General features: G+C 33.8%; 1 protein-coding gene across 8 annotated transcripts in view; it reads right to left on the reverse strand.

The window, feature by feature from the left end:
• Positions 1-26,955, reverse strand: part of TNNI3K (TNNI3 interacting kinase) — a 279,187-nt gene that overhangs the window by 238,170 nt on the left and 14,062 nt on the right. For all 8 annotated transcript variants that reach the window (XM_021096470.2, XM_021096473.2, XM_021096471.2 and 5 more), the window contains exons 4-5: positions 26,446-26,543; positions 6,793-6,903 (exon numbers count right to left, since the gene is read on the reverse strand). In XM_021096470.2, coding sequence (XP_020952129.1) covers positions 6,793-6,903; positions 26,446-26,543 — 209 coding nt within the window. The remainder of the gene's footprint in view (positions 1-6,792; positions 6,904-26,445; positions 26,544-26,955) is intronic.

Below are 26,955 nucleotides of genomic sequence, written 5' to 3' on the forward strand. Positions count from 1 at the left end.
ATTGTCTAGAAACATCAGCCAATGCAATTAGGAAAAAGAAAAATAAGATTTTAATTACTGTAAGGAAGCAAATTTATTATAACATCTAGGAAATTTAATCGTCGACCAGGAATATACAAAAGCCTTACCTAAGAAATCTATTAGAAATAATAAGAAAAATTAATAAGTTCTATGATTATAAAATTAGAAATCAATAATTAGTAATTTTCCTGTATACAAACTATAACCAATTAAAAAAATGCAATGTTATTTGTATTAATAAAAAGATAAAATACTTAGGAATAAGCAGAGGCCACAAGGTGAAAGACTTAAACTCTGGTCTCGTAAATTTGAAAACATATATAAAAAATAATCAAGGAAGAAACTAATAACATAGGCTGCAACACATATGACAAAGCTTAATTCCTCTATATATAAAGATCTCTTCTGAATCAGGAAAAAAATTAATATAAAAATAAGAGCCTCTAGGATAAGGAATATAAAGAATCCATAGTACATCAATTAAAAAACCCTCAATTCTTTAAATAAAACTTAACAAGATTTTTATTAGTTATTTAAATTGGCAAAGAATAATAAATATTGCTGTTTTATGCAAAGAAAAGCAGGTATTCACACTGTAAAATGTAAACAAATCCACTTTTTGAAAGTTTTTTTTGGCAATAACTATAAAAATATAAAATTAATACCTTTTTGCCCAGTACACATATAAGCATGAATAATCATGGATGACCAAAGATGATTAAGTCCATTGTACCCCTCCTACCACAACATCATACACAGGTCATTGGCATTTTCAGGGTTCATCTATAGTTACCATGTATCAGTACTTCATTCTCTTTTATTCGTGAAAAAATTCCATAGTATAGATTTACTTAGCTTTTTAAAATTAATTTTTTATTTATTATTATTATTAAATTATAGTTGATTTACAATGTTTCATCAAGTTCTGTTGTACGATAAAGTGATGGCTATTGGATATTGGGTTTCCATTTAGGGTGACAAAAATATTCTAAAATTAGATTATGGTGATGATTGCCCAACTCTGTAAATGTGCCAAAAAAACACTGAATTTTATATTTTAAATGGATAAATTTCATGGCATATGAATTTTATCTCAACAGAGTTGTTAAAAATGTAATGCAAAAATATCGGAGATAAGAAATAGAACTTAGGAGAATGGCGTTCATGTAAATAGGTACCAGAACATCCTCATGTGCTTTAGCTTTTGAGACAATTCAGAGCTGAGAATAGAGCACGAAATTCCCTGACATTTAAATTCTAAGGTTATATCTACCATTTCCAAACTTAAATTCTGGTCAGGTGAGCTGAAAGGTGGTTGTTTGAATTAGAAGAGGGCAGTGTAGTATCATGAGTGACAGTTGGCTGTGACACTAGACAGCATGTAAACACCCCCTCTACCAATGATTAGCTCTGTCACCTTGCACAGGTTACTTACCTTCTTCGCACCTCAGTTGTTTTTTTGTTTTTGGTTTTGGTTTTGGTTTTTGGTTTTGTTTGTTTTTTTACATATGGAAAATGAGGATAAAAATGTCAAATGAGGATTAAGTCAATTTTCAGATTCTAAATGAAGTTCATGAGGTATTATTGCCTACTCATAAATTGGAGGCATATCTGATACTTTTCAGTTGCAAAACTCATGAGAACATTTTCTCCCTAAAGAGAGAGAGACAGACCACATTTTAAAATTCCAACCATTCACTTCTTCGTGCCTTTGGGAAGAAAACTCAAGCCATTTGAAAAGAAATAAGAGTCAGAAGCTTCTTGGTAAACAGAACTCTCCCCTGTAACATTCAGATGATTTAGTTAAAAATGAACTGGAACAACATCAACATTTCCTTGAAATCAGAAATAAATTCCAAAATAACTGGGAAGCATTTCTGAAGCATTGCTTGAATAAGTGCTTACAATTCAAATATGGGATAGAATAAGATAAATTCAACTATGAAAATGATACTATCATCTGCATAAAGTATATACGAAACTATGCATTTCTGTGAAAAATTAAACACTCCACAATCCCTATACATTATATATTACATCATCCCTGACATGCTCTTCTGTTTGCTATTCAGTCGTCTAAAGCTGCAGATAATTGATTTGTCTCCTGATAACTGCAGAAACTACTGCATGAAATATAAAGTGTAACAGCTTTTTAAAGAGATATTTGACTAAGTATAAAGTGTTTTACACTTGTGTATGTGTGTTGTGTGTGTGTGTGTGGATGGAGGGGGTAGGTGTGTTGTGTGTGTTCAATGCTTACAGACATACACTGTATCTCCATGGGTTCTGGTGTCCATTTACTAAATACCTTATAAAATTATACTTGAATCAATTTACATTGCGTTAATTGTGCATGTAGCAATATCTGGGCCTTGGATAATAACATATCCATGTTTTGTTTTCTGAATATTTGTTTTGTGTCTTATGGCTGTGAGCCCTGTTTTAGCAGTACACACAAGAGTCAAATGGAGTCATTGTTATTTTATTTACAAGACTACAGATTTGAAGTCCAATAATCATGTTTGAGGCCTATTCATCTCATTTGTTTATTATCTGCATGGTCCTATGGAAGTCATTTAACTTCTGTGATCCTCAGTTTCCTCACTGGTAAACTGAATCTAATGGTAACTCTCTCACAGGAGAACCAAGTGACAAATGTTAGCTAATATTTCTCATCTTCCATGCTTGAGAGAGTGTATGACTCATGTGCCCCCTGGACTCAAAGGGGAGAATAATGTTTAATGTTATGTTTATGCTGACAGGATCTTATGCCTTATATCAAGCAGTATACACATATGTGTTGATGGACAGATAAATCAGGCAGGGAGAAGTAGTGAAATCTGGCATAAGCAATGTTTGCCTGCTTTTCAAAGCAAAGTAAATCCAAGATTGAGTCTCAAATTGCAGCCAGTATGTCTAGGAAGGTGCGGCACATGTTCTCTTCCATTATTGAAGAAGACAGCTGCCTACTCAATGCAAATTTTATTGTAAGATTGTTTAATAGAATTCACAATTATGGGAGGACACACACTTGAGACACTAATGGAGGGTCTGAATTTGATATGTGCAGACAAAGAGGACTGTCAGATTTAGCATCGGTTATTGTTTCAAAGAAAAAGGTGGGCAATAAAAGAAAGTGACTAATAATGAAAGGAAGCTCCCACTGATCCACTGCCACATTGCCAGCTAACTAAGACTAAAAGCTAGGAGTGGAATAAGCATCTACGTTTTTGGTATAGTAAGTAAATACTATTATATATATCTTATCCTATTGTACTCAACCTTTCTGCACAATTTGATAACCAGGATGTTTCATCTATTGAAATGTTTTATACCCCTAATTATTTTGATACATACTGCAATACTTATTGCAATATGTACTGCAGAGTGGGATGTTTTCCTCATCCCACTCTGACCAATCTTTCTTTGTCTCCTCATTCACTGTTCAATAATTCCTCAAATCTCTGTGAATGTTCTCTTAGACTCAGTCTTTAGCCAACTTTCAGCTACTGTTAGGGTTTCAAATATCATAAATATTTCCAAAAACTTACATTAAGTCCCAGTTTCTCCAATGAATGCTAGTTGTATATTACTAAATAGCTAACAAACATTTCCACTTGAAAATCTGGATGTTATCAGTAAATTAACATATCTGGAGATAACTGATTTTTCCTCAGAATTGAATCCTTTACCCAATCCTTTATCTTTGTCTGTTAAATCATCATATCATCACTCTGGATTCCATACTGAGGTCAAAGAACTCCTCTTCAATACATTATCTATCCTATCTCCAATCTTTCTCTTACCAAAAGAGTCTCAATAGCTTACTTCCCTTTGGAAAATTCCTATTGGCTGTAAGCATCTTTAAATAAAGGGAATTTCCGCCTTCTATGCCTCTCTTTACATACTATCTAGCTTTGCGGACTGTACATCATAAAATATAATAATTGCTTATTGAATTAAATTTTATTCCTTGGACTTCCATTTTCAATTTCCTTAGTCTGGTCCATTTGGAACATTCAAATGTTACATGGACTCTCCACAATCTGTTTCATGCTATCATTCTATTCACTCCCCTAAATGTACTTGGCTTATTTTTCCTTCTCATTTTTAGACATGATTCCTCTTCTTTTCTCTGTTCAGTTCTTATTACTCTTCAAAGTTCAGCCCAATTTCCAACCTTGTCTCATAAATTCTTCCCTAACCATTCTACTCCACCTTGATCTCAAATTCCAGTGAGGCCCAAACACTTCTAATTTTGTCTTCTTTGCCATTCCTTGCTATGTAATGATATTTCTAATTATCAAACCCACTCTTATCTTTGACTCTTTCCTCTTCCATACTTATAACTATAATGCTATTTTACTTTTGAGTTGCCTATATAAACATTCCTGTGTATTCTTTCCTCTTCCATACTTATAACTATAATGCTATTTTACTTTTGAGTTGCCTATATAAATATTCCTGTGTATTCATTTTGTGTGCCTAGCTATATTATAAAGTCTTTAGGGGGGGAAAACTCTGTCATATTTTCCTATATCATTCCCATATACTAGCACAGTACCAGGAAAAGGTAGAGGCTCAAAAATACATGTTAAATGAATGAATGAGTGTGGTGGAAAATATATTAAAAGTGGGTATTTATTGCAATTAATAGCTTTAAAAGAAATAATTCAAAGAAAAAAGTTCTGCATTTTGAATATGATGCTTTCAGGATTTTTGGCCCATTTTCCTTTATTATTTGATCTGAAACTTAATTAGTCCATTAGATATAAAGAGAATAAAGACTAATGCATATATACCTGTTTTTTGTAGTATCCATGATTAACTATAAAAGTGATTGAATGTTATAGCACAGCTAATGAAGGAAGTTGGAGAACCCATAGAGAACCGCAAGACAAGGACAGAGACCAATTTGGAATTATTTTGGTCAATTTTTCCCTAAGGCTGGTAGAATAGATATGATACTTTCTTCCACACTATGATTTACAAAACAAGAGAACAGTTATTTGAATAGAAGATGAGACCAAGCTCTTAACCACCTTGCTTTTGACCCTGTGGTAATTCTATCGCTCACAAATATAATCAGCCTAGCACTAGACAAAAAGAATTTTGTTTTGCAAAACATATTCTTTCATTTTCCTGGCATTAAGAGGTTCAATATATTTCACTTAATGTCTATCTACCTCATCAATTCTTCTACCAAGACTTCTTCATATTTACTTTCCATTTACTTTATCACTGACCCCAGATGGTTTCTTTTTTCTTTTAAACATTTATATTTAAGTGATTTTAATGGGATTTCCCCTCTCCTTTTAAGTAATAAAATTCACTTATATTTATGATGAATATCATCAAAAACATTTATCTTCTGGCAAATAAGATTATATAGTAAGGGGTAGAAATATCAACGTGAAGGAAATTATTTTGTTCCCATTGAGATATGTTAATATTTATTAATGTAAGATCCCTGAAGTGACATTTTTTAAGGGAGCTGACTTATCCCCATTCTATAGGTATATGTATGACTTTATATGTAGCTTCATTTGTTCAGAGTTGTGTGTGTGTGTTAGTGAATAAAGTACACTTTAACTTGCAACATGACCAAAAGGGAGAAATAGATACTTACTCATTTACTACATTTTTGAGCTTACATGTGGTCACTACAATCAATAGAGCATGAAAATCATGGGAGTTTGACTAAAATGAACAGGAAATGACACGGCTTTTTTTCTCAATGGCTTTGTGATCTCTAACTAATTACTTTATATCTATTGGTTTTATATCTATTAAATAGCAGTGATAATAAAAATTATTTCAAGATTTGCAAAGTAAATTAAATAATGTAAATTAAACTGCTTTGCATGTATTAAATTAATATTTCAACAGTTAAATTTAAGATAAGATCCAGAGTTCCCCCTGTGGCTTTAAAACATGTCTGTTCTTGTTTGTTATCATCAGCTAACATCATTTCTACACTCTACCTCTAGTTCATACCACAGCAATAACTCTGGCTCACTCCTACCCCTCAAATACACTTAGCTATTTTCTGCCTCAGGGCTTTTGCATGTGCTGTTATATATACTATAAATAGCTTCATTACATAGCTTATTTAAATGGTGCCCACTTCTCCATTCTGTTTTTTGTTTTACCTCATTTTATTATTTTTCTAGTACACTCTAATAACATTATGTAATACTTTTTTTTCCTTATTGTCTGTCTTGTTCTCTACAACTAAATTCCAGAAAATTGCTTGTTTTACTTGCTACTGTTACCTCAGCAACTAGAACAGTATCTGGTATACAACAGATGCTTAATAAATCAAATAATGTGTGAGTGAATGAATTAATGACTAATCTTTCTTTGAGTCCTTACCCTGAATGAAGTAATCTACGAAGTGCTTTATATGGATTATCTACTTAATCATTATAATAGCCCTATCACTATTTCTATTTTATAAAAGAAGAAAACAGAGGTGTCAGAAGGTACGGTAAGAGCTGCCTGACTCTAAAACCTATGCTATTTATCACTACTATACAGCCTCTGCATATCCAACTATCTTTATATTAACTGATGTTTGATTACACTGTTACAAAATAGACTGAACTATCAAAAGAGGATTTTTATATAGCTCAATATGATCTCCAAAAGAAATATGTGTGTCAAGCAGGTAAAAATTAAGCCAACTCCTAGAATCTTGAAAACCAGCATCTGAAAACAATAATCCGAAAAGGCAGGTTTGTTTTCACAGGTGATCAAGGTGTGACTTACCTCCAGGTGGCCAGCAATTGTAGCAATATGCAGGGCAGTGAGGCCGCCATACCCAACCTGCTGTATGTCAGCTCCGCTGTGAAGCAGAGAAGTGATCAATTCTGCACTATCCTGTAAGGAAACACATCTTTAGTTTTACTTTTCTCTTAATAGCAGGTTTGAACACCCTGCAACAGTCTGTATTGATTCCCTGACTGTCAGCCAGTTCAGGCGCTCAAAGAAAACTTAAGTACGATTTCTGATATAAGATCACATGAGAAAGCAGACAGCAGCTTTCAGATGGTTGAAATGGAGGAACAAATGACAGGCTGTTCCATTATAATCAATCTTCTACCACTTGACCATGAAAGACAGAAAAGACATTTACCTATGGTGAGGCTCTTGCAAGCTCAACTCAGTCTTACATGTAGGTCACTCCAATAAATGTGTTTTCTCCAGCAACTGGGTGCAGTGGACCATTTCATGGTAGTTCAATAATTGCTTTTCCTTAACACATATGTGTCATGGGCCCTATACATAATTAGGCAGTAGTTCCTTTCTTGACTCATGAAAACGTTTTCACACTTAGTGAAAACGTTTGAAGCACTGTTTGAGCATTTAAGTTACAGTAACTTATGCAATGACCAAAGTAATCCTTACTTTCTTCATACTATTATTGCATTGTGTTTTTGTCTTGGAGAGACACAGAACTTTTTAATAATATTAATAGAAATTAACATTCATTGAATTTTTATTATGTAATTAACCTTTCATATGCATTCAATACTGGCACACGGTAGGACTTCAAAAATAGTTGTTGATAAAAAATTAAAAATTAAATATTTCTCTACATAATCTGATGAAAAATTACTATTATAGAGCTCATTTCATAAATCAGAACACTCAAAAGAATAATGTAGAGTTATATCACAGATTTGTAAGGGAATGCAAAGAAAGGTCTCCATGTTTAACTCTCCCTTAAAGTAAGAATTCACAGCACAACTTCTATAACACTTGGACCATCGATCTCTCAGACACACCCGTGGCAAGAAAGTCAAGTCTTCCTGGGGTAGGCCACTGCATTTATGCACATACATATAATTCCAAAGACTACTGGTTCAGAAAATCCTCCCACTGAAAAACAAAGTCTGACTTCTTAATACTGTTACACTAAGTGAAGGTCTAGAAGAAAGTAACAAATTGAAAAACTTTTGGCAAAGAACTTCAAGTAGAAAAATTAATGTTATAGTTTCCAAGGTCCCCACTCTGCATACCTGCTCTAGCAAGAAAGTTAAATAAAGATTTCATCTTTCTTTACTATTCCACTGGCTCCTTCTGCTCAGTCTAGAGACTTATGTTTTCTCCATTCTAAAAAAAAAAAAAAAAAAAAAAAAAAATACACACGATTTTCCCACTGAAGCTAAGTTAATTTTATCTATATCCTTGCCTTTATTTTCAAAGTTTCTGGAAAAAGTTATTGACACTCACTGATGACAGTTTTGAATTCATTTCTTTAATAATCTCTAGCCATGTACACCCAAATCTTGCATAAATACCAACAGAGTTCACCATACTCCTTATACTCTGAATCTTTTTTTGACACTATCCCTTCTCAGTAATGAGTATTTATTCTCCCCCTTTTCTTGATTTGTATTAAGAGAAATCATCTGAGACTAAAGACTTCACCACAGTCCTGAAATCACCTCCTCAGTCTCAGAAGGTAACCTCTGTTTACCAAATCCAATGTCAATTATTCTCCTCTTTACAGAGTATCTCTTTCTTCCTGAAATCCTTATATCTTTTGCCTCCTAAAACCATATATTTATGGTTTCCTTCCCTTTGCATCTTTGTTTCTGTCTCCAAAAATTGAGTGATTTAGGAGTTTAGCCCTAAGCCATTTTTTTTTTTTTCTTTTTAGGGCTGTACTCACGGCTTATGGAGGTTCCCAGGCTAGGGGTCTAATCCGAGCTAGAGCCATGGGCCTACGCCACAGCCACAGCAACCCTGGATCCTTAACCTACTGAGCGTGGCCAGGGATCGAACCCACAATCTCATGGTTCCTACTGGGATTTGTTTCCGCTGTGCCACAAGGGGAACTCCCCATTTTCTCAGTCTAAATGCCACCTTTGGCAATTACACAATGTGATAACTTCATTTTTGGTTTTGACTTCTCTGCTAAGTCCAAATCCCATATATCCTGCCCACCAATAAAATCATTAAAAATTAAAAATTGCTCTTGTTAATATTCCTCATAATTTTCTCAATATGATTTGTCATCTCTAGCATTCCTTACTTATATTAATGACACTTTTTTAAAATTAAAATATGGTTGATTTACTTTATATTGTGCCAATTTCTGTTGTAGAGCAAAGTGACTCAGTCACACATACACACACATTATTTTTTAAATATTATTTTCCATCGTGGTCTGTCCTAGGAGATTGGATATAGTTCCCTGAATGGCACTTTCCTATTCCAAATGATCTTGAGTCCCTTTAACTCAGTCAGTTTCAGAATTCTGCTGGTATAAACTCACTAGTACTTCTCACATTTCTCCTTATTTCTGATATCATCTTCCACTTTACATAGCCTCCTATATCCTTGACTCAGCCTTTTTTCATTGCAGTCCATCCTCTATACCAGATAAATTTTCTCACATACAGTTTTGACCAGCTTATTCTCCTTTTCAATAAACCTTTCATATACTCAATAAATACTTCTTGAATATATAAATATGCTCATATCATATGTGTTGAAACATTGAGCAGTGGGACAATGCAGTGAGTAAAACACTTAAACCCCTGCTTTCATGGAGCTTATATTTTTTACTATGTATAGATGTGAGAGGAAAGAGAGAAAATAAACTAGTAAGAAAATGCGGGGAGTTCCCGTTGTGGCTCTGAGGGTTATGAACCCAACTAGTATCTATGAGGATGCAGGTCTGATCCCTGGCATTGCTCAGTGGGTTAAGGGTCCAGCATTGCCATGAGCTGTGGTGTAGGTCTCAGACACAGCTTGGATCCCCTGTCACTATGGCTGTGGTGTGGGCCTGCAGCAGTGTCATAATGTACCAATGGCTATAAAATGAATATGACAAATGATAAAATAGCTTCTTTAAATTGAGTAGTCAGGGAAAACTCCACTGAAAAAGTAGGTGAATTTTGCAATAAATGGAAAATATCAAAAAGGGAAAATTCAAGTCATGATTTTGAGAACTGACATTAAAGGGCAGGGAGTAACTAGTGCAACAATCCTAAGGTAGAAATAAGCTAAGTGTGTTTAAGGCCAGTGTTGATTATAGGTGTTTTTTAATTAGAGATAAGGTCAAAGGCATCTGACTTTGCAGGGCTTTGCGTGCCATTGTATTGGGTGTTCAAATTTCTTACAAGTGCAATATATAGCAAGAGAATAACTGATAGAAGAATCAGGAAAATGTAGTTTCTGAGGTAGAAATAAAACCTTTTGTTTTTCACATGTTAAGTTTGAGATACTTAAAACGCAGGGTTAAGATTGTGGGTACTAGGATTTCTGTTGTGGCTCAGCAGGTTAAGGAACTGACATTGTCTCTATGAGGTTGTGGGTTCCATCCCTTGCCTTGCTCAGTGTGTTAAGGATCTGGTGTCATCACAAGCTGTAGCATAGGTCACAGATGTGGCTCAGATTTGACACTGCTGTGGTTGTGATGTAGGTCATGGCTGTAACTCACATTTGACCCCTGGCTCAGGAACTTCCATATGTGGCAGGTACAGCTGGTAAAAAGGAAAAAGGAGATTGTGGTTACTAGAATTAGGCTCCTAATTAGAATTCTAGCTCTGCTAATGACTGTGTAATCTAGGGCAAGTTATATAACCCCTTTGCACTAATTTCCTTGGTTATAAAAAAAGGATAATAAATGTATCCACCTTATTTGATACACATGTAAACACTATACCCACAACTGATGTGACAATGCATATAAAGTGCTTAAAAGGTATCTGGCAAAACAATGCTCAATAAACTCATTATCACTGGACATGGAAGTCTAGGGATCAGTATAAGTGGAAACTCCTCAAAAAGATTATTGATTTGACTCCATCATCTAGCTCTTCTTTCTCCTTTCCCTTGACCTCCTCACCACACTTCACTTCTGCTTCACAAGTTAGTGATGTATATAATCAAAGGAATAAGACATAAGAAAATTCTGAATCAGTACTGGAAATTAGGAAATGTCCACTAGTTCTACCATCTCCGGAAAAAAAGAATTGACAGGAATTTACTCCCACCTCACCAATAACTTTTTAACTTTAAATGGTGAGGGCTAAAGACATGCACAATCTCTGAGAAAAATGGGAAGACGTCACCTAAAATATTTTTCCCTGCAGATGAACAGGCATTTAAATGCAGGGAGGTAAGGAAGGTATTTCAAGCATAAAATCATTTTTAAATAAAAGGAAATAAAAATTTTTGAAAACATGGAAGTATTAGAAAAACACAATATTATAAGATAAATGACAAATTGGAGAAATATTCACAACATATAAAACTGACAAGTGGTTGGTATATTAAATACATGAAGAACTCATACAAATCAGTAAAAGATGGATATTCTACTTCAACAAATATTAATGAATACCTACCTTATGGCAAGCACCACACTAGGCTAAATTAAAATAAATTATATGAAAATCATGGAGCATATGAGATATTTATCTATCAGGCAGATTCTTATAAACATATTCATCTTTTCCTCAACTGTCTTTATTTTTTTCTTATCTAGCCAGAATTTGTGTAGTTTAAGAGAAAGTATGTATGATTCCTTCAGAATAGGCAAATGATGAGATCAAAAGTTAAAAGTACTAAATTATACTTTTGTATTTTGGTTGGATTTCTCAAAGTGACCTCTGGTTGATTTAAATATGTTTTTATTAAACACTATAAAAATAGAACTCTCATCTTACCAAAATATGCTAAAATATAAAAAAAATCATCGCTACTTTAAAATTGTTTACTATGGGCTAAGTATCATGTACAATGTTTTACCTACATCATCTCTTTCAAGAGTCACAATTTTCTTCTGAAGAAAATATTATTAACCCTTACTTTATGTTGATGACAGTCAGGCTCAAGAATTTAAATACTTGCAGAACTTTAAATAATTTGTAAGTTTTAGAGCTAGATACAAACTCAGGTCTGTTTGACTACAAGATTCATGCTTCATTTTGACTTTCCATAGTTTCCCTGGTTCGAATCTCAAGGGAAAAGTTGAGAGGATGAATTTTTATTGTACTTTGTTGTATTTAACTGACAGGTCCTGAATATATCTCCCCTACTCCACAGGAATAATGTTTCTTAATGGAGTAATTTATAGCTCCTGAAAAGGAAATTCATAGAAAATAAAAACATTAGGCAAATTCTAAGTATTATAAAGCTAATCTCACATGGCTTGCACTTTGCAATATATAAAACCTATGTGAGGGCAAATCTTTTTTAAATGAAAGACTTAAAACTTGCCTTGAGAATGGTATTCCAGGAAACTGAGGTTTTCCTGCTCAGCCAGATTTACATCATTATTATTCAGTGGGACACACAGAGGCCTTCTGAAGTGTGGGGTAAATGAGGATCTATAATGCATTCATGTGTACAATAATTATTTTTAACAAAGGAAACTCCTTATGTGGAAGAATGAAGTTTGGACAAAAAAATCGGTCCAGCTGTCTCCTTAAGGAGAATAGAATTGGGGGTACTACAGACCTCTGAAGATTTATGTAAATGGATGAAAACTTTTTGTAGTGGTATCAACTCCAACTTTGTCTTATGCATAAAACTCTACTGCATCTACTATCTTGCCTGTTGCTAGCTCAGTGAATGTTGTTATAAAAGAAACCAGGAAAAGTAACTATTAGTGTCAGAGAGAACTAAGATTCTCTACCAACAAATTACATAAATTAAGAAAAATACACACACACACACACACACACACAAACCCCACTAGGTTTTTGTTCATTCTACTGCAGAATAAAAACTAAAACTGGGACTGTTTAATGTCTAAAATTTACTTTCTTATTATTTTGGAAATATGTCCTCTGGAAGAATGAAAAAATAGCAAGCATTCATTTACAATCTTCCCATTTAGATGTGAAATCTGTGTCCCTTCTCCTTGCATCTGGGTGGATTGAGACCAAGGAATATGACAGAAGTGAGCTATGTTTCTTCCCAGGCTGGACCATAGAAAGCCACATAGCTTCCTTCTTGTTTTCTGGAAACTTGCTCTTGAAGCTCTAAGCTACCATATAAGAAGTTTGATCAATTTAAGGCAGCCATGCAGTAAGGAAGACCAGGCCACTTGGAAAGGGTACAGAGCATATAAAGGTTCTCCAATCAAATGACCCAGCTGAGACCAGCCTTATAGTCATCCCAGCCCAGGCACCAGACACATAAAGCCAAGCAGAGGATCCCATTTCCCAGCTGATGGAGTAACTGCCAGTCATTAATGTCTTCTCAGCTAAGGCCCTAAACATTGTGCAACAGAATCAAGCCATCTCCACCATGTTTTGTCTAAATTTCTGAACTGAGAGTCCATGATAATCATAAAATGATTTTGTATTAGAGGACTATGTTTGCAGTGGTTCGTTATGCCTCAATAGATAACCAAAATATTTTATAGTAGAATATTTAGAAAATAAAGTGAAATAACAAATAACAGGTTATTAAAAACAACCTGTAGTCCTACCATAAAATCACTTTTATCATTTATGTGTGTTTATTTCTCTTCATTCTTTTTCCTAAGTATAATACCTTCATAAACTAGATAGAACAAAGACTAGCACAGCAAAGCAAACCAATGTTTTCAGGCTGATGGCCTCTTCCTACATTTGGAACGTGTTTCTTAACCTCTTGAGCTGAGGGTTTTTTTTTTTTTTTTTCCTGAAAAGTGAAGTTAATATTAATATCAGTCTCATAGAGCTGTGAGGAGTGAATTGAATAATGTAAAGCATTTAACACAATGTTTGACACATGATTTTTTTATTATCAGTTATTAGGTACACAATTGAGCTCACACTACATGTAGAGGTAGGTAATCTCCCTTTTTTTATTTAATATACAACCATGAGCATTTCCCCATGTCTGGCAGATGTAGAGATGTGTCATTCAGATCTCCCTTCAAAGGAGAGTGTGTCAGGAGCGCGGTTAGCCGGCAGCCTCCCTCAGCTAGGTTTTTATAGTTTTCCTGCAGCATTTTAGCTGAGATTAGGATTTTTTCAGGGCCTCAGTAAGTGACTGAGAAAGGTGATAGTACAATAGCCTAGCCATGTCCACTCAATGTGACACTCCTCAGGCAATTTTTGCTCTGATTTCCAATTGGGCTATAGAGATTTTAGCAAGTCTGCATTGTGATCTGACAGCTCCCCCTGACCAACCCTGCTTCCTTTTCCTTTCACAGGTGTCACTTTCACAAAAATCCCTAAATCCTAAATCCCCTTCAGAGTATGCTTTTCAAGAACTAAACTAGCATACTGTATCATAAAATGTTTTCTGTTAATGTGCATTTGAATCAAAACTGACTTGGGATTTGAATTGAGGTTTTGTATCTGAACCCTCTGCTTTTCTCAATAAAATAAAATACATTACTCTCCACTGCCAACCACTCTTCCTTGCCCCATTTTTTGCCTTTCATGTGCAAGCCCTGGCCACGTGCTCTTCGCAAAAAGGGATCTAATATCTGCTGTATCTAACAGAATTGCAATGAAGATAAAATTGTATAATGTATGTGTAAATGTCTGTACACCCTATATCCTTACAAGTATAAGTTTACATATTTACATTAAATGTATTGCCTCCAAGACTGAGCTCACTCTAAGAGAATATTCACCTTACGTCTCAATTCACATTGTTCTCAAAGATGTTTAATCATGAAATACCTCCATTTCTTTACCTATATGATTACAGAGTTGGGCTAAACTGTTTTCTGTAATATCCTATCCAACTCTGATATTTTAGCATTCCCTGAAGGGTCACATCAAGCTCCAAGGCAGAGCTGAATTTGGTTTGGAAAGAAGACTGAAATTCTGAGTATGAAAACAGAGATTATAAATAAATATTTTAATAATGTGCTTCTCTAAGTACTTTGTCTTCATCAACCCAATTAACCCAACACAGCATTTGTTACAGCCTGATATGTTTGTAAAGAGAAAAGTAATATTAGCAGTTTTATAGTCTTTAAAGAACCTTAGGTTTTCTTCTAGGACAAGGGATGATGTGGGGCTTCAGTATGAAATGTATTTAGTTCTAGGCATAAAAATTTAATGGACTAGAGCTACCTCATGCATCATAGACATCTCCAATGAAAGGATCCATTAATCAGTATAAAAATAACTTCTCATGAAGGTTCACACCTACATGCCTCTTGTTGAAATAATTCTGAATTTATCTTCACAAAAGATATCAATTATTAAAGGTTTCACTGTGATGGAAATACTTGACTCTGCCTGAGATTTTGCAAAAAATAAGAAAGAAAAAAGAGAAGGAACACACTCTCAGATTGAGTACCTATACTCTTTTAAGGACAATGTCTCCAAATTTGCATTTGACCTATTTTTTTTATAATCCCCTCTGCTGATCCTTTTCCAGTTTCCCATAATCACTTTCTTCCTATGGGCTGCCTCCAACTGGCCTTTGAATAGTTGTCTTCTCTTTCAATAATATAGTGATGATTTAACAGGGAGGGGCTAATCAAAATCTCCGGGAGTTTGGGAGAATGCAAATACATGCCGTTTTAAAAAGCGAATTGAATATAACAATCTCTTTAATTTGCTTTACCTTATATTTTATTTTTTAACTAAAAAATTTAAACAGACTGTGAATTTTTATGTTTATCCAAACTGTCAAGACCTTAAAAAGGACCAAAAATACTATTGTAGAAATCTTTCTGTGACCCTACCACTTATCAAGACACTGTCCAATCTTGCCTTTTGAAGAAGCAGTCAATATTCATTGCCTCCATTTTCCTAACTCCATTCATTTTTAATCTATTTTTATTCTTTTTACTCTCACAAATTTGCTAAAATATCCCTTATAGAGAAATTTGACAATTTCCTAATTTCTGATTCTAATGGCCAAAACAGCACAATATTTTGTCTAATGTTAAGATTCTTCCTTCTTTGAAGTACTTTTTGTCTTCCTAGTCACCATATAAATATCATTCATTTATTTATGCCACACATATATATTGATGAATATACACCAAGAATTGATTGCAGTGGTTAGAATAAGATGATAAGCAATTTAGATCCAGTCCCTGCCTTGGTAGTACTCATAATTCTTATCAGAGATTACAAACAGGCATCAAGGGGAAAAGATATTAGTGGTGATGTATACTGAATGTACATGTATTTACAACTAAAAACATGAATTAATGGCCAAAAAAATATATTAGTAAACTTCATATAATTTCTGATTCTCTGAAATTCGTTCTAGTACTGTGCTGATATTCCCATATGGCAACTAGTCCTGAATACTGACTGCTACCTTTCTTTACAAAGAGTATGAGTTCTCTAACTTGCCACAGTGTCCACCACATTTTGTATCTCAAAAAAAAAAAAAAATGACTCTGGGTGTTAGTTCGCATTTAACTTTTCTGTATTATCTAACATCTTCATTTATTTACATTACCTGTCTCATTAACTGAAAGCATGTGAGATTGTGACCCCTAATCTAGAGGAAAATGTAGAGAAGTAACTGGGTAATGACATACAGAATCATTTCTAGTACAAGGTAAGTAAAAGATGCTAAGAGAGTGCACTGGAGGAGTAGCTAATCCAGACTTGGGAAGGGTCAGGGAAGGTTCTTGAAGGGAACAGTGCTGACCCTCATTAGAACTGAAGGATACTTAACATCTTCAGTTAGCATTCCATTCTCTTTTTACTGAGAACATGCTAATTTATAAAGAGGTTATGAAATATTTGGTTACTAAGAACAAGTATTTGTATAAAAAAATCCATCTTAATGATTTTTCTTATTTATGAGTATAAATGTTACCTAGTAACTAAAGTAAGGGTCAAGTATTAAACAGGGTTTAAAAGTTGCAATTTTCCCCTATTTTATTTTTAAAATTATTATGTGGGGTTATAGTTTACTGTAGTAAATTATAGTTTACTACAAAGTTGTATTATTTTCAGGTGTACAGCAAAGTGAATCAGTTGTACATATACATATATACATTCTTTTTTCCCATATAGTTTCTTACAGACTATTGAGTAGATTTCCCTGTGCTATATAAGTCAGTCTTTGTTAATTACCTATATACAGTAGCATGTATATGTTATTCCTATCCTCCTACTTTATTCCTCCCACCATAGTTTCTCCTATGATAAGTATAAGTTTGATTTTGAAGCCTATGAGTTTGTTTCTGTTTTATAAGTTCTTTTATGTCATTTTTATTAGATTCCACATATAAGTGCTTTATTTGTCTTTCTCTGTCTGGCTTCACTCAGTATGATAATCTCTAGCTTCATCCATGTTGCTGCAAATGGCACTATTTCATTTTGGGAGGGCTGAGTAATATCCCACTTTATGTATGTACAACACTTTCTTTATCCATTCCTCTGTCCATAGACACTTAGGTTGCTTCTATGTCTTGGTTATTATAAACAGTGCTGTAATGAACATTGTGGTGCATGTACCTTTTCGAATTAAATATGCCCAGGAGGGAGATGGCTGGGAAATATGGTAGTTATATTTTCAGTCTTTTAAGGAAGCTCCATTCTGTTATCCATAATGGCTGCACCAATTTACATTCTCACCAACAGTGTAAGAGGGTTCCATTTTCTCTACATCCTCTCCAGTATTTATTGTTTGTAGACTTTTTGATGGTGTCCATTCTGACTGGTGTGAGGTGATACCTCAATGTAGTTTTGATTTGCATTTCTCTAATAACTAGTGACAGTGAGCATCTTTTCACGTGTTTTTTAGCCATCTGTATGTCTGCTTTGGAGAAATGTCTGTTTAGATCATTTGACTTTTTTTTTTTGTAATTGTCTTGCTTCTTTTTTTATATAAAGCTTTATGAGTTGTTTGTATAATTTTGGAGATTACTCCCTTGTCAGTTGCTTTGTTTGCAAGGATTTTCTCTAATTCTGTGGGGTGTCTTTTCTTTCTATTTGTTAATGGTTTCCTTTGCTATGCAAAAGCTTTTACGTTTAATCAGGTCACATTTGTTTATTTTTGTTTGCATTTTCATTACTTTAGGAGGTGGATCAAAAAAGTATTGCTGCAATTTATGTCAAAGAGTGTTCTGCCTTTGCTTTCCTCTAGGAGTTGTACAGTGTCTGGCCTACATTGAGTCTTTAATCCATTTTGAGTTTATTTTTGTGTGCAGTATTAAAGAATGTTCTAATTTCAATCTTTTACATGTAGCTGTTCAATTTTCTCAGCAGCACTTACTGAAGAGACTGTCTTTTCTTCATTGCATATTTTTTTTCTTTTGTCACAGATTAGTTTACCACAGGTGTGTACATTTATCTTTGGGCTCTCTATCTGTTCTAATGATCTACATGTTCTGTTTTTGCATCAGTATCATACTGGGTGGTTTTTTTTTTTTTTAATCTTTTACTTTTTTTTTCTACTGTACGGCATGGTAACCCAATTACACACACATGTATACATTCTTTTTTCTCACATTCATACTGTTTTGATTATTGTAGCTTTATAGTATAGTCTGAAATCAGGGAGCTTGATTCCTCCAGCTCCATATAAATTGGAAATTTTTTTGTTCCAGTTCTGTGAAAAATGCCACTGGTACTATGATAAAGATTGTACTGAATCTGTAGACTGTCTTGTGTATTATAGTCATTTTGACAACACTGATTCTTCCAACCCAAGAGCATGATATATCTTTCCGTTTGTGTCATCTTTGATTTCTTTCATCAGCATCTTATACTATTAAGAGTACAAGTCTCTTGTTTCCTTAGTTAGGTTTATTTCTAGGTATTTTGTTTTATTTTATGGTATGTTATTTTATTTTATTTTATGGTATGTTATTTTATTTTATTCTTTTCTGGCCACTCCTGTAGCATATGGAAGTTCCTGGGCCAGGGATTGAATCAGCCTCAGCTGCAATCTATATCACAGCTGTGGCAAAGGCAAATCCTTAACCCACAGTGCCACAGTGAGAACTCTGGTATTTTACTCTTTTTGATGTGATGATATATGGGATTATTTCCTTAATTTCTCTTTATAGATCTGTCATTGCTACTGTATAAGAATGCAAGAGATTTTTGTGTATTAATTTTGCATCCTGCAACTTTACCAAATTCATTAATGAGCTCTAGCAATTTTCTGGTAACATTTTTAGGATTTTTTATTTACAGTATCCATCTGCAAACACTGACAATCTTAATTCCTTTCCAACTTGGATTGCTGTTATTTCTTTGTCCTCTCTGATGGCCATGGATAGGTTCCAAAATTATGCTAAATAAAAGCGGCAAGAGCAGATATCATTGTCCTGTTCCTATCTTAGAGGAAGTATTTTCAGATTTTCATTGTTGAATATGATGTTAGAAGTAGATCTGTCATATATGGGCTTATTATATTGAGGTAGGTTCCCTCTGTGATCATTTGCTGGAGAGTTCTTATCATAAATGAGTGTTGAATTTTATCAAAAGCTTTTTCTCCATCTATTGAGATGACTGTATGGTTTTTATTTTTCACCTTGTTAATGTGGTGTATCACACTGATTAGCAGATATTGAAAAATCCTTGCATGACTGGGATAAATCCCATTTGACCATGGTGTATGGTCCTTTTAATGTATTGCTGATTCAGCTTCCTAATATTTTGTTGAGGAATTTGTGTCTATGTTTGTCAGTGATACTGGCCTATAATTTTCTTCTTATATGGCATCTTTGTCTGGTTTTGGTATCAGGGTAATGGTCATAGAATACACTTTGCATTGTTCCTTTCTCTGCAGTTGTATGGAAGACTTTCATTAGAATAGGTATTAACTTTTCTCTTTGATAACATTTACCTGTGAAGAATTTGGTCTTTTTTTGAAGAGAAATGCAAATCAAAACTACAATGAGGTACCACACTCACACTAGTCAGAATGACCATCACTGACATGTCAACAAATAACAAATGCTGGAGAGGGTGTTGGGAAAAGGTACCCTCCTTCACTGTTGGTGGGAAGGTAAAGTGGTACAACCACTATGGAAAACAATACGGAGATACTTCAGAAAACTAAATATAGAACTACCATATGATACAACAATTCCACTGCTGGGCATATATCCAGAAGAAACTTTCATTGAAAAAGATACATACATCCCTATGTTCACTGCAGCACTATTCACAATAGCCAAGACATGGAAACAACCTAAATGTCCATCAACAGACGACTGGATTAGGAACATGTGGTATACATACAGAATGGAATACTACTCAGCCATAGTTTGGATTAAGATGTGGTACATATATACAATGGAATATTACTCAGCCATAAAAAAGACAAACTAATGCCATCTGCAGCAACATGGATGGAACTGGAGACTCTCATACTAAGTGAATCAAGCCAGAAAAAAAAGACAAATACAATATGATATCACCTATTTGTGGAATCTAAAATATGGAACAGATGATCCTATCCAAAAAAAAAAAAAAACAACAACAAAAAATACCCCCAGAAACAGATCATGACTAGGGAGAGCAGACTTGAGTTTCCCAGTGAGGAAAGGGGAGAGAGAAGGATGAATGGGTATTTGGGAGGCTTTTTGGATGCAAACTGTTATGTTTGGAATGGATGGGCAATGGGACCCTATTGTACAGTGCAATGAAATGTATGTGATTGGGTCACTTTGATGCACAACAGAATGTGAAGAAACACTGTAAATTAACTATACTTTAATAATAATAATAATAATAAATGAAGCCTTTGTAACATTAAAAAATAATAAAATTAGTTGTGTACAAAAAAGCAAGTTTTGAAATCATAGTTTTGATTTTAGTACTTGTGATTGTCTATTCATATTTTCTAGTTCTTCCTGGTTCAGTGTTGGAGGATTATACCTTTCTAAGAATTTTTCCATTTCTTCTAGGTTATCCATTTTATTGGCATATAGTTGCTTGCAGTAGTCTCATATGATCTTTTCTCTTTCTGTGGTTTCAGTTGTAACTTCTCCTTTTTCATTTCTAATTTTATTGATTTCAGCCCTCTCCTTTTTTTCTTGATGAGTCTGTCTAAAGGTTTATCAGTTTTGTTGATCTTTTCAAAGAATCAACAAAAACTTGTAATTTAACTGGACATTAAGTACACAAAAAGTGAGATTTTTTTGAGAATATTTTTTGTTTATTTAGAGAATTTTTATTATCTCAACAAACTCCCATCTGGGGAACATACAATCTTTAATGAGTAAACTTTTTTTTGTTTAAATAAAAATGCAGCTTGGATTTTAAATATATATATAAATTTGCTTTGCTCTCTAAATTAGTGGTTTCTAAGTGGGGGTGATGTCCTCCTGGGGCAATGTTTGGAGACATTTTTGGTGGCAAAACTATCAATGGGAGAAATGGTCACTGACCTCTAGAGAATGGAGGTCGGGAATGCTGCCAAACATGTTACAATGCACAGAATGGCTCCCCATAAGGAATCATCCAATTCAAAATATCAGTAGCAAAATTTGATCTAAATAGATAATTCAGAGACTATGAAACATATGCCAAAGGTCCTAGATTTAGGATAGTCGGAAAATAAAACAAAACAAAACCCAAAAACCCAACTTTGCAATCAAACACATGTGCAAAGGAAGGAAAAATAATTAGCAAAAAAAGATACGGTGGTTTCTAGGCTATGAATCACAAGGAGTAGAAAACAGAGTTTTCTGAAAGACAAGTTATGTAGTAATAAGAACATAAGTCTAGTGACCGAGACAGAATAAAGAATAAATGCTTAAAATTTTCCCTGCTTCCTTGTCCTTCCCCTCCATAATAAATATATAAAAGGACTTCTTCTGAATGGCTGCAATTAGATTTTTCTAGATAACCTTAGGATGGAATAAATGCCCATTCAACAACTGCTTTTATCATATGAAATGCCAGAAGAAAAGTTGACTAATCAAAATGCTACTTTTCATTGACTTAAGAAATTTCATGAAATAGTTTGTCTAGGTATTGAAGGAGAGGTATGTGTGAGGTTAAACTAGATGATCTAATAAGCTTTTGTTCATTAACATCCTTATTTAAAATATATGAAACTATACAAGTCTTAATTTTTCCCCCAAAGTCATGTGTTTCATTTTAGAAGTATAATTTAGATCCATCTATAGAAGTATGCCTCAAGGTGGAATGCAAATAGGATAGGAGTCTTGTAAGGAAATTCATTAGAGTGTAAAAAGAAAATACTAGAAATTCCATTTATATTTATTTATATATAAAAATAATAAAATTTTACTAATATATAACATGAAAATTTGCACTAGTGATCTCAGTTCACATATCACTCAATCACATGTTATTAAGACATAAATTATGGAATTCCAAATAGAGAGAAATTGAGATTTGCCCATCACTCTTTTTTAGCATTTAATGTTTGAGGAAGAATTATAACTTGTATAGGCCAAATTCAGTGGATTTGTAGATTTTAATATCTAATTTTAACTAAATTGATCCTTAAAAATGGACATGATATAAAAATCCCTGTGATGAAACTGCAGGTTGAATATATACTACTAATGGAATAAGAAAAGGAAGATGACAGAGGTGGCATTTTACTTCCTACTTATCTGATCTTTGTGTAAGCTAAATTTCCAGGTAAAATTAATGACAATCTAGTCATCTTTGAATACAAATTTGCAAATATTCTGATATTATAAAAAATGATATTTGAGGTATGGTTTTACAGCCATGAGTTTTAACACTGTCTTCCAAAGAGTGTACTGTGCCTTGAGCTATTTACTAATTAAATGGTTTTTGTTCATGATTATAATGTATGAACAAATACATGCATTTGAGGTGCAAAATTTTTTTTTTTTTTGGTCTTTCATCTTTTGAGGGCCACACCCGCGCCATATGTAGGTTCCCAGGCTAGGGGTCTAATCAGAGCTGTTGCTGCCGGCCCACACCAAAGCCACAGCAACACCAGATATGAGCCATGTCTGTGACCTACACCACAGTTCACGGCAATGCCAGATTCTTAACCCACTGAGCGAGGCCAGGATCAAACCCACAACCCTATGGTTCCTAGTCAGATTCGTTTCCACTGAGCCATGACGCGAACTCTGAGGTGCTAATTTTATATGGCATAGGATAGTCCATTGATATTAAGCATAGACTTTACTGCTTCGATGCTGTTAGGAATACATATTCATATATCTTCAGAATGCAAGTATCCAGGGAACACGGTTCTTTTCTTTTCTTTTTTTTCTGTGTAAAATTGCTGACACATTAGGTCTCTGATAAATGTTTGTTGCAATGAAAGTTCACCAATAATAATTAGTTTTCATTAAGTATTTACTTTGTGCTAGGTTTTTTTGCTGCATATTATTCTGCATATTGTTTTTTTAAAAACTGTAAACTATCCGATGAAATAGATAATTCTATCAGCTTCATTTCAGAGAGACAAAGGAAGATTAATTTACCTAAAGATGCACATAATTGAGTCTCAGAACTGAGATATGAACATGAGTAGTCTGGCTATTAAGCTACAGTCTTTATTAAGATATATTATTACAATAATAAATATCAAATAATATTTATACTAATGTTTGGATACTCACTAATTTTTCAAGAGTACTTACCAAGGATATTTTACAGGTATTATACACTTAGGAATCAGAAAAAAAAAAAGACTCCCAGTGCTCAAAGTTCACAGTTCAACATGTGAAATTTCAAAATGAACAAATAATTATAAATGCTACAATAAAACAGAAGGAAGGAACTGACTGCATAAAGGTATGAAGGAGCTTTTGTGTATGACAGAAAATCCCTATATCACGATAACAATGATGGCACATGAATATATACATTTTTAAAAGTCACCAACTTGTACACTTAAAATTGTGAATTGTATTGTGTATAAATTATACCTCAATAAATCTAATCTCTTAACCAAACAGAAACAAAGCAAAAAAAAAAAAAGTATGAGAGCTAACTAACCACATGGCATTAAAAAGCTATATATCTGCTCTGTTCTTACTAATGGAAACAGAGATGCCACCTCTGGTAAAAAAAATACTTACCTTTGAGACAGGTCTGGCATCTGAGAGTGTTTAATTGAATGTGGCCCATAAAAAGATGTGAAAATTACATTATTCATATTGTGAGTAGTAAGAATAAAGCTTAATTGTAATATTTATAAAAATTCAAAGAACTATTTATAAATAACTGTCCTATATGTATCAAAATATTAAGATCAAAAAAAGGCAAAGAAAGGCAGAGTAACTCCTTCAGATTAAAGGAGATTACAGAGAGAGAAGAAAACTAAAAATACATAATGCTGGATTCAATGCTAAACAACAAAAAAATAAACAGCTACAAAGGATACTATTGGGATAACTGGCCAAATTTGAATTTGGACTATAGGTTAGATAAATAGTATCATATCAATGTTATATTTTCTGATTTTGATAATTGTTTTTTGATCATGTAAGTGAATTTCCTCTTAGGAAATAAAGATAGAACTATTTAGTAGCAATAGGTAATGTTGTCTTCAATTTACTTTCAAATGATTCAGAAAAAAAAATAAGAGTGATATGATGGAGATGTGACAAAATGTAAACAATTAGAAAATCTGGGTAAAGTCTATAGAGGAGTTTCTTGTTAATAGTCAGAAATTATTTTTTTAAAATAACATTAAAGTAAGAGTTCATTAAAATATAGGGGAGAAGAAGACTACAGCCCAAAATGAATCAGATACCTATTGCTGTAGTCTAGGGAAGGTATAATTAGAACTGGACTTATTACAGCAGTAGTATGAATGGCTACTGTACATTGTTTCCACGTTTAAAGTAGAATGGTAAATTTAATTTGGTTTTATCTTTGTTAAGAAATAAGTAGAGTAATCATACATTTTATTATGGCCTCAAGAATTTTTCCCTATCTTATATCTTGAGTTTCTAAATTTGTTTGCTACTTAAAAAGTTATAGTCCATATATCCTTCTGTAAAATATAAGGAAAACAGAAGAATTAGAGCAAAGGGAACTCTAAAAATGGAAATTTAGCTTTGATAAACAGAGGTGGAAGAAATATATTTTCTTAAGACTGAAGCACTAAATCATTCAGAACCCATCATGGTTGTGCCATGCTAAATCTTAGGAAAATGAACTAGTATAGAAAGAATCTGCCATACAAGATTTAGAATTCATGGTTTTACAATAGTGCCTTGACTGTCCATCACCAGCTTCCTATTCCTTGGAGCTCTTCTACTTTCACCTCCTGTCATTCAGCAGAAAAGCTGTCATTAGACACTGTTTCCTACACCTTAAACTCAGTCTCCATTCAAGTTCTGTAGGACGATCAGTAGCTATTAAAGACAATTTAGCACTTAACTGACACTTTCTTCCAGAAGGAATTGGAAAAACTGACTAGGCATTGACTGGGCTTGAGAAAGGGTGAACATTAGAGCATTTCATGATAAATCACAGGAATATGTGAATCTGAATCATGGGAAAATACAGCTCTCTTCCCCCACAATGATAAACATTCCAAAAGCTGGGGAGGGTTATAGAGCAAAGTCAAAGTGATCCAGATACGGTAGTGCCCCTGCCCCCTCTACCACTACACCTGCAATACAAAACTGAAATAAAATCTTGTCAGAGATTCATGAGAATGAGAAAGAACAAAATACGCAATATAACAATGAGACAACTGTACTTGATTCAGATAATTATTCTAATATTTACTAATATCCAATTTTAATCTTCAATTTCCTTTTCCATAAAATAAACAGTAATATGCAACTCACTTATTTTAATGCTTAAAGGAATAATGTATATAAAAGTAGTATATTTAGCTGATAATAAGCATTAAGTAGAAACTTACTATGATCAGAAAATGAACATTTATATTTAATTTATATATTATATAAATTCATATTTATGACCATCTCTAGGATCTATCCCAATACTGAGTATCCCAACTTTTCCAATCTACTTTTATATTTACTTTCTGATCAGGTACTGAGATTATTTTGAAACAAGGGATTGATGTAAGGAAACAAACAATCAAAGCAAAAGTAGTAGAAATAACATAAAGTTCTAAAGAGAACTCTAGAGATATTTTTTAAATTAAGGAAACCATGCGGAAGGTCAATGCACTCTTCCATCTTCAAATGAAACTTTATCTTCTTCTGCATAGAGATGGCTTGGTCTGGGAAGGAGCGCTCTGGAGAGAGAACCAAACTGCCAGGTCTTAAATTCTAGCTAACCATTAGCTAACCATGTAACCCTGGAGATTATAATACCATTATTTACAGGATTCTTGTGAGAATTAAATGAAATAAACATGGAAAGCAGTAAAAAGAAGGTGTTTTCATTAGAACTGGTCAACAAAGAGTTGGTTAGAAGTCTCTAGTCTATCCAGTGATATAATGCTCTGGTTACTCTGAATATTTTCCATGATTACAAATTAGTAATCAAATTAGCCAAAAAAAAAAAAAAAAGATGGCCAAAGATACATATCATCCTTTGTTATAATACAAAACTCTTGTACCTTGTAAACTGCCAAGTGCAAGGCTGTAAATCCATTTCTTGTCAGTCGAGACGGGCGGAGACCTTTTAACATAAGGGTTCTAATATGGGACTTGTTGCCTTAGAGAGAAAAATGAAAAAAGGTTAAATTGTGCGGATACATTAAGTGACTTAGCATCCATCTTTAACTTAATGATAAACGTCATACTGATGTATGAAAATGTCAGACCGCTGTTCTGTGCGCTATTTGTAAAATTTTCTATTAATTGATAGCCTTACTTAGTAGTGAACATTTCTACTACACTTATAACACTTTGTATCAATGACGTATATATTTTTTTAAGCCCACACTCACAGCATATGGAAGCTTGCAGGCCAGGGATTGAATCCCAGCTGCAGCTGCAGCAATGCCAGACCTTTAACCCACTGTGCTAGGCCAGGGATCGAATGCACTCCTCTGCAGCGACCTGAGCCACTGCAGTTGGATTCTTAACCCAGTGCACCACAGGAGGAACTCCATCAATGCTGTGTA

This window comes from Sus scrofa, chromosome 6 (assembly GCF_054392235.1).
Source record: "Sus scrofa isolate SSC_HxYL_T2T_F1_AM1 chromosome 6, Sscrofa_HxYL_maternal_Yorkshire_Landrace_v2.0, whole genome shotgun sequence".
Classification (NCBI taxonomy): Eukaryota; Metazoa; Chordata; class Mammalia; order Artiodactyla; family Suidae; genus Sus; species Sus scrofa.